The 15,296-nt window shown below is 42.3% G+C and overlaps 1 protein-coding gene across 2 annotated transcripts in view; it reads left to right on the top strand.

The window, feature by feature from the left end:
- The window catches only part of dgkza (diacylglycerol kinase, zeta a), a 328,455-nt gene extending 314,665 nt beyond the window's left edge, over positions 1 to 13,790 (top strand). For both annotated transcript variants that reach the window (XM_041196989.1, XM_041196988.1), the window contains one exon: positions 8,279 to 13,790. In XM_041196989.1, the coding sequence (XP_041052923.1) occupies positions 8,279 to 8,395 (117 nt within the window). In that variant the 3' untranslated portion in view covers positions 8,396 to 13,790. The remainder of the gene's footprint in view (positions 1 to 8,278) is intronic.
- Positions 13,791 to 15,296: the final 1,506 nt, after the last annotated feature.

Raw genomic sequence — 15,296 nt, 5'->3', positions numbered from 1 at the left:
CTGCTGTCTGTAAGGTTCCTTTTTCCCTGTCAGATGAGGGCAAAATTTCATTGGGCTAAAGGTCAAACCAATTTTGACGTGTTTTGTGGTACGTACTTAACTCAGCAAGTATCACCACCAGCATTGTAGGACCTAAGGTAAAACTAATTCTATTTACTCGCCCTGCACCAAGCTAATGCAGGAGACATCCTGCTACAGTATGATGATGATAAGTGTCATTAAATGACTGCCATGTACTGCAGTCCGTCGCACAGAACTTAAGTCTTTCCTAATGTTTATCCACCCTGCCATTATGGAGCTCATTCGGACATACCCAGAGGCTGCCATTAAATATTAGAGCCAATCTCTCAGCATCCTGCATGCATCATGATGAGCTCAACTGACCATTTCTGCTCTCTGATCTGTTTGTACCTTGGCCTAGAAAAAAAGGTTGCCCTGCAATACAGCCCCAATTAGAAAAACAAGCAGCTGAAGAGAAAACAAGCACAATGAGAGCCAATTGCAAACACAATGCAGAGAAAGTAACCAAGGTGAAAGATAAGGTCAGTGGTCAAAGTGTTGGCACTGGTGTCTAACAACACAAAATATTTTTGGCGCTCAAAAGAAGAGTGAAACTAAGAGTCTCAACCCTTACTTCAATAATGCTCGTGCCCTGAGATGGTTTACAAAGTTAAACAATGTTGCCGTAAACTTTTGAACTATTCTCTTGTGCGATCTACCGATACAGTGTTTAGCGGTTGCACCATATAGGACCTAGGCACCCTAATTGATAGCGATGCAGTAGCATGATATATGTTGCCATTGGCAGTGGAGGCAAAACAAATCTTTTTCTGCACAAAATATTTGTGTAATAAGATGCCTCCCAACCCCAGGGTGGGAAGGGAAAAAGGGGAGAGTTGACATGGGCATTGCAACCAACTTCTGAGCTACCATCTCAGGGCATGATTGTTGTAGGCCTGGCAGCAAGCTTCATTATGCATCCTCATGATTGCAGTGAACACATAACCCAACGAGGTCGGGGAGATTGAATTTCTGACAGAAATAGCCATGAGGGTGATATTTGTCTGAGATGACAGGGAAAAATAGACAATAGTGAATCAGCAGAGGGTTTTGTACACCGCCTGTTTTTTTCTCTTCTATTTGAAATCAATGCTGCTGATTTCCTATTGCCCATTTTGTTTCTGCTCAGGATTACTTTCACCCATGTATGTCCATGAAATTGTAATAATGAGGTTTGACTTTGTGTTTGTGTTCACATGCACATGCATATGTGTACCGATGTATGGCACGTGTGTACATGTACACATGCATGGTAGCGCATGTGCTTTCCAAGAGGCGCTACGGAATTTCTTAACTGCCATTGAGATATGAATTTTGCAGCTTTTGGCTCCCTCCTGGAATATTGAACATTGCTGAGTCTTCTCTGCCAGTTTGTTCAGAGTGACATAAAATGCATTTTCCTTCTCTCCATAATTTTCCAGAGGAATAAATTTTGACCTAAGGCTTTCTTGTAACGTGTGGAGGTCTATCAACAGGCTTTCTTTTTCTTTGCGAAGCTTGTTTGTTTCATCTTGAGCGTTCCTGCAATTCAATAAATTCTCTTTGAGTTTCTTTTGTTATGCTTCCATTCTATTTCATGCTGCTGAATGATTACACATTCATTTTGCATCTTAAAGGGAAATCAGTTGTTCTTTCAACTTTTAATTTTCTTGTTGTCCTCTTGCTAACTCATACTGGGCTTCAGTGCATTGTTCTGTTGCTACTGATAGTTTAAGTGCATCTTTTTCTGAAGTAATATGCGATAGCCTGTTTAGCTACTCATATTTTTTCAAGGCTACATTTTGATTCTCCAAGGAGTCTTTCAGGTCGTAACTTCTTTGTGTGCCTTTTCTGCCTGGCTGTACATTTGGTTGAGTTTTGCCAACTGTGGAATTGAGGGTCATTATTTCCTCTTGATACCTTTTGTGTTGTCTCTGAAATTTATTTGTTCAGCTATCAAACAGCTTGGTTCATTGAAGACTTCAGTTTATCATGTGCTTTCAAAGGTATATACTCAGCTTGAATCTTGTATTTCAAATCTTCCTGTTCAGTCCTGATGCAAACATTTTCTTGTAGAACAGCTTCATTTACTTTCATTTGCTTCTTTTGAGTTACCTCAGATAGCTTTCTTTCATTCGCAGTCATCATCTCACTCTGAACACCCAACTGTCTCCCTTGCTCTCTGGTCTTTTGCCCTCTCTCTCAGGTCTCTTGTTGTCCTCGGTACTTTATTGAGAGTTGCCCTCTCTCTGGGGTTCCTTGTTGTCCCTAGTGCTTTATTGGGAGTTTCGGTGGATGCGCTTTTTTTTAAACTTAAAGCTGTAGCTCTTCTTTCTGTCAACTCTGCTTGCCATGAAAGGGATTTTTTTCTCTGCAGGCTTTTCCCTTTATTTTTAACAGTGCCCTGCAGATTTCTTTCTTGACTCTGCCAGCCGATTTTTTTTTTAACTTCTGTGCAGCATGGCCATCACTGCTACAATCTGTTGAGCCCTGGGACCACCACCTATTCTAAAATGTAAGTACACTTTTGTATTTTTTTTGTACTTTTTTGTATTTTTGATCACCATCTCATGAACTGTGTCACTCAGGGTCACACAATTTTCTGTAATGGGCTTCCACTCTGGTGGATTCTTCACTTCCAAGTCTGTAGTGAAGTTTCTTCAACTTTTTCCTCAAGTTTTCTTCTCAGGTGCATGTCTCTCTAGCTTAGCTTCATTTGCTTGTAGTTTTTCATATCTTGTGATGCTCTTCTGGGTTCATGCATTTAGCTGCCACCTTTCATTTCACCACGGATCACCATGTCAGATTGTGGTACTATCTCTGATGTGATATCTTTTAGGAACTCCCACTGCTGCCAACCATGTTGTAATATAGTGCGTGGTGGTGTCTCAACAATGAGATTTTGAAACTTGTATATTTAAACATGAACTATTTATTGTTAACCTTTATCTATTTACAAATCTCAGGTTACTGTCATGGATGGTGCTGTTACCTCCATGCAGGCTGGCTCCAGAGTGTGTTCTCAGTCTATTGCCATGTGACCCTCTATTATACTGTGTGCAGATCTATTCTCCAGTCCCATGTTAACCCTTGCTCTGCTGAACACCTTTACATTACAATGGCATGCAGGCCAATACCACATCATACAACACAGTCCCTGGTGACCTAGCCAATATTTATCCTTTAACTAACATCACTTAAGAAATGGTCTGGTCATTAACCCATTCATGTTTGGGAAACCTTAGTGATAATGTTTCCCCAACATTGCAAAAATGACTACAGTCCAAGAAAGATATCTCCTTGGCTGTAAAGCATTTGTAGGTTGTGAAAGGTATCTTACATATGTATGTCCTTTCCTTTCATTGCCCTCAGGTATTTTTCCAACTTTCTATTCCATAAGTAATTCATAAGGAGGTGTTCCCCAAGGTCCCCCCACCCCACAATTTCTAGCCCCTTGCCTGTGGATGGATGTCTCACTTGTCTGACTAAAGTTGTGAACCCTGAGTTGCCAGTGAATCCATTCATGTGTTGAATGACGTAGGGGATGTGCTCATACATCAATACATTGCCACATCATCCTACCCACAAAGCTTTTAGAGTAATTAATCCTTGCTGTCTCATCCAATGGAAGAACAGTGGGGGGCTTCACCCCACAAGTTCATTCAGAAATGCCTTCTATTGCTATAAGAAGCAACACACTTTAGCGGATAACTAGTTTGGTTACTGGCAAAGCATTAAAGCTGCACCTCTCTGTGAGAAAGCTCATTGTAGGCCCAAAATCAGCCTGGCATGGAAAATTGTAAGCATTCACTGCATTGTAAGGCTCTCTTGTATGAATGCTATAGCAACCACTCGAAACTGTGAAAAATCAGCATTAAGAAACAGTAGTTTGATAAAAAGCCTGTTGAAAAAATGTGGCTCGAGTGCCAGGCCATGATGAAGCCTTGACTACCTTCTTTGTGGGCTCAGTATAGCCACTGTGGTGGGGGAGGGTAGCAATAGCACATAAGCTCTGTAGGTGCTTTGTACGATTGTGGTTTTTACTTCCTTACACGGTGCCCATAGAGCTGCAGATGCAATTGTATGTCATGGGCACACATTTAAAATTTTTTTTACTACCAGTTCCAAAACCAGAAAACTCAGGGGAAAGGAATAGGTGGCTGAACTGTTGTTCAGGAAGTGGTTTTCTTTCAGTGCTCCTTCTGACACAATGTGTAAAGTTCACCTGCCAATAAGTAAAGTTTCCATTTTGGGGATGGTGATTGCGGCTGAGTGAACAGGGGTTGGTTGGGTTGGTGGTGATGATGGGAGGAGGAGACTGCCCCATTGTTGTAGTCAGCCAGAGTGCAGCTCATCCTGTCCCAGAGAGATTCTTGATTGACTAAAAGACTTAAAGGAATTTGAGGGTATTTCTCCACAGGATGGCTGTTTCTCACCTGTCACTCATTTGTCATGAGCTCCGACCGATGAATCCGTGGGTGGTCCCATTCAGCAGCATTTGACACGGAGACTCATTATACCTTGAGGGGAAAAGAGAAAATAAATCTGGAAAATATCAGCAGTCTCAAAACAAAAGCAACAACATATCTCCAGCTCTTGAGTTCTCACAACAAGTAAAAATAAAATAATCAGCACATGCATGGTTCAATGTTGAAATTAAACTTAGAAGACCAGCAAGTGAGTAAACCTTAAAATGTTAGCAGAGCCTTCCAGGGAATATAACTTGCCCCATAGAAAAATAATGAGCTGGGAGCTCTAACTATTTACTGGACTTTGGTAAACGCTCACAAGCTATGTTCTTTGTTCTTGGGATGAATTCAATGGTACTAAAATGTTCTCGGAAGGGATCAGGGATATTTATAGAAATTTAGGGAAGAACTGACAAACCCCATTGGAAAATATTTATAACCTTCAGATCTATTATAGTCATTTCATGTAATATGCAAGGTTTCCTGATGCATGACTTGGGGTTCTCCCTCCAATTTATAACACTGGCTGCGTAGGGAATGAATTGTTGAAAATTTCCAGCTGTATTGTCTGTATGCTGCAGTATGATCACCAGTGAGGAGCAGGAAATGTTGCTGGAAGTTTTTGTGCTATAGCGATCAACAGTCTGAATTGAAAGTTATACAGAAGTCTTAAACCTGATACTGGCCAATCTTCAACCCTCAATCAAGTTTGCTTTAATACAATATTATAATCTGAATGTAAGCTAACAACAACATTTGCAATTCAATGAGTTAATGAGCCCACAAGAAACTATTGCTGCTCCTTTTTAAATTCTGCCAAAAGGATTTAGAATTACAAGGAACTTGGAACTGTTTCACTCTTGTTTTTTTTCACTGTCCTCTAAGACAACTGTTTGGAGTTTGCTGTCATCTGTTCCATTAGTGTTGCCACCTTCACTTGTCCTCTGGGTAGATAACTGTGTAGGGGAAAGAGAGAGAACCTAACAGATTTGAGACCTGTTGCAAGGGATGGAGCCTTTTAATGGGATGTTGTCCAGCTGGCAGGGAGCATGAGTTACAATTGAAGCACTTAGAGCGCTGCTACCTCCCCTCAGACTCTGAGGTCACTATGAGATCAAGATCACAGCTCCCTCTACCCTTACAAACTCTAGCCCTTACACCTCGCACTGAAGGCAGCTCAATTAAAGGACATTTCATGCATTAGTGCGCTTCCCTCCCTAAACCTCTTTCCCTCCACCTCTCTCTCCTCCTTTAACACGCCACTTGAAACTAATTGCTTTGAACACCTATTGGCCAGCTGTTCTAATATCTCCTTTCTTGGCTTGGTGTCAGTTTTTATTTCCTGAGAATGCACTTGCGAAGCTCCTTGGGTTGTTTTACTAAGTTAATGGTGCTCTACAAATGCAAGTTGTTGATCAAAGCGAAGGGATTATCATTCATTTAAAAACTGAGCTTCCTTGATCGATATCCTCCCCTGCATTGTAAATGTATTCCCAGCATTCTTATGCTGATTTATATTAGGTACAGAAAGTTGGTCATCGTCAGTAACATACAGTGAGTGATAGCGAGCCTACAGTTCCTTTTACATCCTGCCCAATTTCCTTTACCTTTGCGTTCAGTGGAAAGTACGAAAATCAGACAAGGTACATACAATGGTCTGCTGCTTCACGATTGCCCATACTATGTGACTAGTCAATGACTATCTTTGGTAGTTAAATGACAGGATGGCTGCGACTGAGACATAGTGTGCCACTTGCACCCAGTGTCCTGGGAACAACTCCAAACTAGTGTGGCTAGCCTTCAGTTCTGTATTACCATTATGACCAATCAGGAGAGATCCTGGATTGGTTTCCCTTGATGGCCTCCTTTTTCCAAGTAACCCGACTTGTCCAAAATGCTGCCATATACATATCCTGCCCATGTATTAAATCCCGCTCACCCATCAGCTTGATCATAACTGACCAGCTTTGGCTCCCAGGCCCACAATCTAAAATCCACTTCTTCATTTTCAAATTCTTCCATGGCTTTACCCTGAGGCCATTCTCTGCAAAATTCTCCAGTATTTCATACCCTCCCAAAATCTCTGTCCCTGTGGCTCTGGTCTTTTGTGTTCCACCACTCCCTCCAATCCATCAGTAGAGATCGATCTTTCAACCACCCTCGATCCTACTGCCTCCCTAATCCATTACCCATCTGTTTTCACAGCCCTTTGAAAGCCCATCTCTTGGACCAAGCTTTGAATATTTCCTAATCCTTTCCTCTCCAGCTCCTCATCTGTTTTTCTTATAGTCATTTGATGGTACAAACTTGAGTATTGCTGAAAAGACATTTTGTCGAAGCTTTTCGTCTTGCGCTCATCAGGACAATTGCAAGAATACCAATGTCGGGAAGCAACAACTTTATAGTGTATGAGAAGAGAGTGTTGATTGGTTGGCAAGTGGATTCTGGTAGAGGCATTTCAATAGAGAATGCACCAGTTAATGGTGACTGACAGTTAACTGCCAAGCATTGTTTGAAATTTAAGCAAATCAGAATCAAGCTGCCTGGTTTGAATTTCAAACAATGCTTGGCAGTTAACTGTCAGCCACCATTAACTGATGCATTCTCCATGGCAGCGCCTCTACCAATCAGGCGCTACTTGCCAACCAATCAGCACTTCATCCTCACACAGTATAAAGTTGTTGCTTCTCCTGACATTGGTATTCTTGCAATTATTCTGTTTTCCTTATTCTTGTTTGTGATGTAGTTTGCTGTATTCTGTACCTTAAAGATACTATGGAAATAGAAGATCTTGTCCTTTATGGATCAAAAAACATAATTTGTCTATATTTAGGATTCTGTTTTCAGAGCAGTTTTAGCCATACAAGCACAGATGTCCTGTCTGCCACAGTGTGAGCTACAGAACACCAGAGTCTTGCTTCTTTGTCATGAATCAAATTGCTCTTTCTCATGTACCTGGCTTACTCTCGAGAAGAAGGCTGAGGGGATTGGCAACCGTGGTCATGATAGCTCACTTTGTGAGGAGCAAGTGTGGGCAATGGAGGGTGCCATTGGTTTGTAATGTTACAGTCTTAGCAAAAGAAAAAAATGAGGACTTTCATTTGTATAGCACCTTTCACAACCTCAGGACACCCCAAAGCTCTTGTGGCCAATCGAGTACTTTTGAAATATAGTCACTGCTGCCATCTAGTAAACAGTTCACTCAGCAAGCTCCCACAATTAGCAATGAAACAATGCTGATCTGTTTTTGTGATGTTGATTAAGGGATAATTATTGCCCAGACAGCATTCCCTGCTTTTCTTTGAAATTGTGCCCTGGGGTCTTTAACATTTGCCGGAGAGGGCAGTCAGGGTTTGGTTAAACATTTCATCAGAAGAGCTCCAGTGGTGCCACACTCCTTCAGTACTGTATTGAAGTGTCAGCTCTGATCTTTGTGGTCACGTCCTGGGGTGGGGCTTGAACCCAAGATTTCTGACTCACTGATAGTGCTACCAACTGAACCACCGCTGACACCATACTGCAAAAAGAGTCAACTTTGTAACAGGCCTACATTGCCCCAATACTGGCGAGATGTGGTAGCCATTGAGGAATGAGCAAAAACATAGAGAGGCACAGCTTTCAGACCTCTTTCAAACAATATCACCTGTTCCTTTGGTTTAGTTCACCTGCTTTTAGAAAGTGCCCTATTGAAAGGGAAGGTGGAACATTATGCCACGGATGCACTCCCACTTCCTGACTTACCATTCTTTCTTTCTCGCACTGCTTCTCAGGGAGATACTCCAAAAAACAAAGCGGAGAAGGCCATGGACATGGAGCTGGCGGCGTACCTAGAAAACCGGCAGCACTACCAGATGATTCAGCGAGAGGATCAGGAGACAGCTGTGTAACACCGGCGAGGACCTGGCAACAAGCCCTCCCCCAACCCCCCCACTTCACCCTCTTTCCCTCAAAGACTGTGCATGCCTGCTGCCATTTGTGACGACATGGATCGTTGGTGACTCAACCATCGACCAGCCTCTGTGTGTCTGTGTGTGTGTTTTTTTGCCCCCACCCCCACTGACTAAAGCGACAGGCTGGAGCAACCAGATGCCAAAACTAAAAATGGCAACATGACAGTTACAGCTACCAAGCAACAGTTTGATGGTAAGAACCTGCCAAGCTGAGCCTCACCAATGCGATGGATGGATAACTAAGGTCAATGGTGTTTAACAAAGTTGGCTACTTGTGGTGGTACATCGGCGCTAGCATTAACTTCATGCTGTTTAAATTGCACGTGACATGGTGACACTGTGTAGCCCAGATATATTTCCATATTCAGGATGTGCCCACTGCTGTTGCTGCTGTTGAGATGATAGCAACTTGAGAGGTATTATAAAAGGATCCAAGGTGAATGCTCGCTACTTTGCAAAGGGCAGGTTTACGATATTGGAGGCTGAAAATATTAATATGGACCTAATTACTTTATTTTACAGCTGTATTTTTTAAAAGAAAATTGTGTGGAAAAGTTATACTTTTTTTGTGCACATTGGAACTTTTAATCGTGACGGATGTTTAATGTTATTTCAAACGATGTCTACTGCAAACTCGCTGGAGTCTAAAGGGCAGCCCATTCAGGCTTTTGTAATGTTTACAGTGTGGTGGGTGGGGCGATGGGGGTTGGTGTTTGCAGTCAACATCCATTCATAATCACCAGAGGATTATGGGGTAGGGTCCATAATGCCAGCAGAGGTTTGAGAAAGTGAAACTCAGAGCTATGTGGCAGGTGCAGATCAGTGGCTTGGGTTTTCCTGACAGATCCAGAGCCAAACATTTCACCAGCAGGTTGATTTACCGGTAAGAGATGGAGGCAAATCAATCCATCCCCCTGTTGCATTCATTTAATAAGTACCCTTATTACCTATGGTATTTTTTAAACAAATCACTGTTGTTAACTGTTTACTTTTACCTGGGCATTTAGAAAAAAGACTGTAGATCTGTACAGCTGCAGGTCAAAACTTCCATGTATTTAACCACCACACTGGACCACCCACGCATTTAAGTGAGTAAGCTGTCTAATTGTGAAAGGTTTGTGCGAAAAGATTTTAAGAAGGTTTGAGTTTTTTTTTATCCCTTTATCCCATTCAAAGTTAATGAGCAAAAATTCAAAACCATGACTTAAGAAGGTTGGCACTGAAGCCTTCACCATGATTATGTCCAAGGGAGGAATTGTTTGAGAGTTCTCAGCTTCCCAGTTGGCTCCGTTGATTGAAATGAATCAACCTGTGTGGTACTGAGTCCCAGTGACTGGACAGGTCCTAGGTTCCATTGTTCTGTGCTATTATCTAATCTTTTGAAGTGCCACAGTTAGCCTCAAAACCCCAAACGAGAGAGGTGAGGGGGGTGGGGTGCAGAGAATCAAACAGTCTTTCAATAACAGCAAAATACTGCGGATGCTGGGAACCTGAAATAAACACAGGAAATGCTCAGCAGGCCTGGCAGCGTGTGTGGAGAGAGAAACAGAGCCAATTCCAATATGACTCTTCTTTGGAACCAATCTTTCAATTTCTGAACCTTCAGGGAACTGCAACCAATGCCCCTTCCCTGGTGGCCATATTAAGACATTCAACCTTACTTGGACATCATAGGCAGCATACAAACAATTTGGCCAAATCAGTGGAATCTTTTATTGCAGATTTCCACATTAACGCATCAGCCTGTGTATATTGTAGCTATTTTTAAAGCAATTTCTGTGCTCTTTCATTCTGATATAGGTAATATGGGATGTTGTGGCTAAGCAATTTTTGGTGACCTTTTAAAATCCTGATGGGAACATTTACTTTTTAAGAAGCTGAACATTTTAAAATGTAACTTGATTTGAGCAGTCCATGTGGACTCTAACCTAACAGAAAGCAATCAGGGCACTGGGGCTGAGTGGTCAGTTTAAAACCCTTCTGATAATTGCCATCAGTCACAGGTAGATACTTGTAGATTCTGCAGGCCCCAGCCATGAAGATCTCAACTTCAAAAAGGTTTCCTTAGACCAACAGTGTGGTAGACTAGGAAGAGAAGCGGCTATTAAAGAGTGATTTATTTAAAGAGTGCACAACCTATTACACTGGTACTGTATGGTTGCACTGTATATATTATGTATAAGAAGGGCCTTAATCCAACAGTGCAGAACTTCCCCTTCAAAATATCCAACTAATTGGATATTTGGCTCTGAAGATTCTGGTGATTGGTTTAGATTTATATATATTGTACGACTTGACATCAACTGAACACCAAGATAATACTGCTGTAGGATATGGTCATTATCATTGCATTGAATTAGGAAAGGAAAGGAGCCCTGGCTTAATGGGGGATAATTTTAACTTTTACTTCAATGCCTAGGAACATTGTGTGAGTTATACAACGGGTGGAAGAACCGATATCACTGGCTTTACATTATTGCCGAAAGATAAAATCACCCCCAGTGTTGATGCTCAGAATGAGAAAGGATTTAATAACAAAATAAAAGGTTTACAGACTCTCTGACCTTACCTGGAAAACGAGCACACAGCCAGCAGGAAGGGAAGAATTGAAATCTTGCCACACTGTCCTCAAAGCTGTCAACCAGGACTGCAGACATCAGGAAGAAAGTGAGTGGAGTGGAGGCAGGCTGCTCCATTCTCTGCTATTGGCTGTGTAAACTGGTTCTTTGAACAAAACAAAAGAAGTCTGTCTGGTTGTAAATTTTCCAGGATAGTACAGTTATTGTAATATTCCAGTGAGATTCTCTTGATGTGTCTCTGTGACATTTTTGTGTGTATAATTACTTAAATATGGACCCCTTTTGTAGATTGGTTTATCTTCAACCTTTGGCAGTTGTTTTTATATTTGCATTTTGTGTGCGTGCATGTTTCTGAAACAAATGCCTTGATTTGCCTCGTGTCAGATGAGTTGGATGCAGCCATGTTGTTCCTTCTTGAAACTGTGAACCAAGTCCCAGGGTGTTCCTCACTGTGAAACTTTCCAGCCAGTGGGTCATGTAGCACTGCATGTTCTTAGGCCCAGGGCTAATATTATAAGTGAAGGAATTGCTCAGATGAACGAACCCTCGATGCTTTCCACTGTCTCTCCAGACAAAATGGGGCTGGCTGTGGAAAAGGGGAGAAGTGTTACACGCAGAGTTTACTACAGCGGTGTTGGAGCATAGCTCCCATTTTGACCATTGTAATCTGCTAATTACACCACGGGATGATATTATCATATGAGCAATTGATTTATTTGTATTGAATTCAGTTTCCTGTCCTAACGCCCAGAAGGGATGATCAGTAAAACTGGTACCAATTCACCCAGTTTTGAAGACCAGTTTTGAACTGGCAGCCCTGCAGGAAGTGTAAGTAAAACTGGTGACATTGGCAGCATTACTAGTGATATCACCAGTAGTACTAGTAGTCAAGCAGGGGAATGCCAGTGAAACTGGTGGTATCACCATAGAATTGGTGGCCCAGTAGGCAAGTGCCAGTAAAACTGGTGATATTACTATTAATACCGAAATAACCAGTTTATCCGGGGGTATTTTGGGCTCCAATCGTGAGCTGTATTTATTGCTGGTGCACTTAATTCAAAATAGGAGTAGCTGACAAAGGAATTACATGCAGGCATGTCATACCATGAGATCGCACAGCACCATTCCCTGGCTGATTGTCATGAAGAAAGGAATCACATAGTGTTTGAAATGAAGCTGAAAAGCCAGGATTGTGGGCATCACATTGGAAGTCTCAGTTTCGTCCGTGCAAATTGTTTTTCTTTCTGTTTTTGCAATATGTTTTGGCTCCTTTTAAATGTTATCTTTGATTTTCAAACTCAGATGTGCTTTCCTTATTCCCCAATATCTAAATCCATTTATTCTCTCCCAGCCCCACCCCTATCAGTCTTGTCTGGAACATGTGCTTACACAGATTTTCACAATTTTCAGTCCATTGACCTTGTGTAAAGTTTCCTACCTCAATATATAATGGCACAAGCAAAAGATGTACCCATTCCCAGAAGTTTGAACAACTGGAAATTGGGGATTCAATAGAAACAGCTGGGGCTGGGGAACTAGGTGGAGCTGTGTGTTAGGCAATAACTCTGGGATCAATCAGATTCAGCCTATATTAATAAAACACAAATCTCTTCCTCTGTATTCCTAAGTCAAGTGAGTGGGGCAGTGTTAATCCAGTGCAGACTTCCAACACAAAACTGTTCCTTGTCCAGCACTATTTAGGAATTTTATTCAAAAGAGGCCATGGGCTGGTTGTTATGGGAACTGGGTGGGGGGAAGGTGGAATTGCATCCATGCATTAGAGGGGCTAGCAATTCTGCATTGGAGCTGAAGCACATTTTTTGGGAAAATTACAAGGGCTTTATTTTGCATTGAGTGCTGCTGTAACTGTGGGGAGTGTTGATACCAGATGCTCCATTGCCCAGCATTACTATCTCTCATTTTGATGAGTGCAGAGTTTGCAGAAACAAACCAACCAGAGAGGCAAATTCAGATCATGGTAATATTTACTGACGTGGGGTTAGACCTGCTGGATTTTTATGTAACAGTTTGAGGGAAGAGATCTGCAAAACAATGACCAATAATTTTATCCCACACTTTGTTAGTGTATGCAATCTCCCTCTCCCCCCACTTAACTTTGATATCCTGAAGTATAATGCCAATTTCACTTTCCTTATGATACTGAGCTGACCAGAGATCACAGGTTTAGCTCTTGATGTGTGTTGTAATAAGGTACAGTTGGGCCCAGTGCCCCTATACAAGGGAGGGCAAAAATCAGCAAGGGTTTCCACTCTTCCTCCCTAAACAGTCACCTGTACACATATGTGCATGTGGAGATTTGAATTGAGCTTGGCTGTGTCACATAGTCCACTGAGCAGTGAATAGTGGGCACTTAGGCGATTTTTCAGCAGGCTGCCATTTTCCATGGAACAGTAAAGAGGGGATGGAAAAATTGTTGCCTTCCAGGCATGCCCCTGCCCTCCACATAGTCATAAACGATGGAAGCAAGAGAAAGCACCAGAGATGGCTCTGTATAGCAGATGGGGTGGTTTATGTCAGAATGGGGTACTTCTGATAGGAAACCATTATGTGAGAAATGATAAAAGCTAGCACTTATGCTGGATGTATATGCCGAGGAATGGCTGTACTATTGCTGACTTAAGTGACTAACAAGCTGGGACTTGGTATAAATGTCCATTTACTGGGTTGCATATAAATGGATTTGATTGTATTTGCATCAGACTGGACCAATAAAAAGAAGCATAAATAATCAAGCCAATCAAATACTGATATAACTATTTTCTGTCAGTTCATACTGACAAAGTTTTTCTGTAGAGATTGAGAGTCCCTTTTAAGGTTTTTCTCTCTCTATTTCCTTATCTCTTCCAAAATAACAAAAGAACAGGCCAACTCGGAGGGCTCTATCAACAGGGAAATATATCAGAAGTGGACAAATAGGCCGGGATTTTCCAGCCCCACTGTGGCGGGAGCTGCTGCAGGGGATGCAATGGCCTAACCAAAAGTCCATTGACTTCTGCGCAGCAGCAGATGATCCGGCAGTGGGCGGGGCCGGAAAATCACAGTATCTCACAATGCAGAAGAGGCCCTTCGGCCCATCGAGTCTGCACCGACACGTGAGAAACACTTGACCTACCTACCTAATCCCATTTACCAGCACTTGGCCCATAGCGTTGAATGTTAATACGTGCCAAGTGCTCATCCAGGTACTTTTAAAGGATGTGAGGTGACCCGCCTCCTCCACCCTTCCAAGCAGCGCATTCCTGACTGTTACCACCCTCTGGGTAAAAAAGTTTTTCCTCACATCCCCCCTAAACCTCCTGCCCCTCACCTTGAACTTGTGTCCCCTCTTGACTGACCCTTCAACAAAGGGGAACAGGCGCTCCCTATCCACCCTGTCCATGCCCCTCAAAATCCTGCCAGGTTTTTGCTACCAGCTTTGTGCATCTGTAACTGTGTTTACAAGTTATATTTCACCCCTTTCCTATTTTTACTTAGTTCTGTTGAAGGGTCATGAGGACTCAAAACATCAATTGTGCTCTTCTCCGCCAATGCTGCCTGACCTGCTGAGTTTTTCCCAGGTATTTCTGTTTCTGTTTTTGTTTTGGATTTCCAGCATCCGCAGTTTTTTGCTTTTAACATTGTCTATCCTGTTGTGTAACACTATCACTTTATGAAATTGAATAGATTCTGAACACATCTAGCGGCTCAAAACTGGGCATTGATGTGGCACTGTGGAGCATTAGCAGCAGAATTGCATTCCACCACGATCTGTAATCTCATTTTCTGGCATATCATTCACTCTACCATTGGCATCAAGCCAGGAGACCAATCTGGTTCAATGAAGAATGTAGGAGACCATAACAGAAGCAGCACCAGGCATATCAAAAAATATGCTGCCAATCTGGTGACGCTACAACACAGGACCACTTGCATGCCAAACAGCGGAAGCAGCATGCAATACACAAAGCTAAGCAATCCCATGACCAATGGATTAATGAGAACCTAGGGGAGTAACTCTGGTCGGAGTCATACCTACCATAAAGGAAGATGCTTCTGATTGTTGGAGGTTGATTATCCCAGCCTCTGGACATCTGCAGGAGTTCCTCAATGTAGTGTTTTAGGCCCAATTATCTTCAGCTGCTTCATCAATTGTCTTCCTTCCATCATAAGGTAAGAAATTAGGATATTTGCTGATGACTGCACAATGTTCAGTACCATTCGCTTCAGATACTGAAGCAGTCCATGTCCATATGCAACAA

Source organism: Carcharodon carcharias, chromosome 10, assembly GCF_017639515.1.
Source record: "Carcharodon carcharias isolate sCarCar2 chromosome 10, sCarCar2.pri, whole genome shotgun sequence".
Classification (NCBI taxonomy): Eukaryota; Metazoa; Chordata; class Chondrichthyes; order Lamniformes; family Lamnidae; genus Carcharodon; species Carcharodon carcharias.
This window is presented reverse-complemented; position numbering and strand designations above follow the sequence as displayed.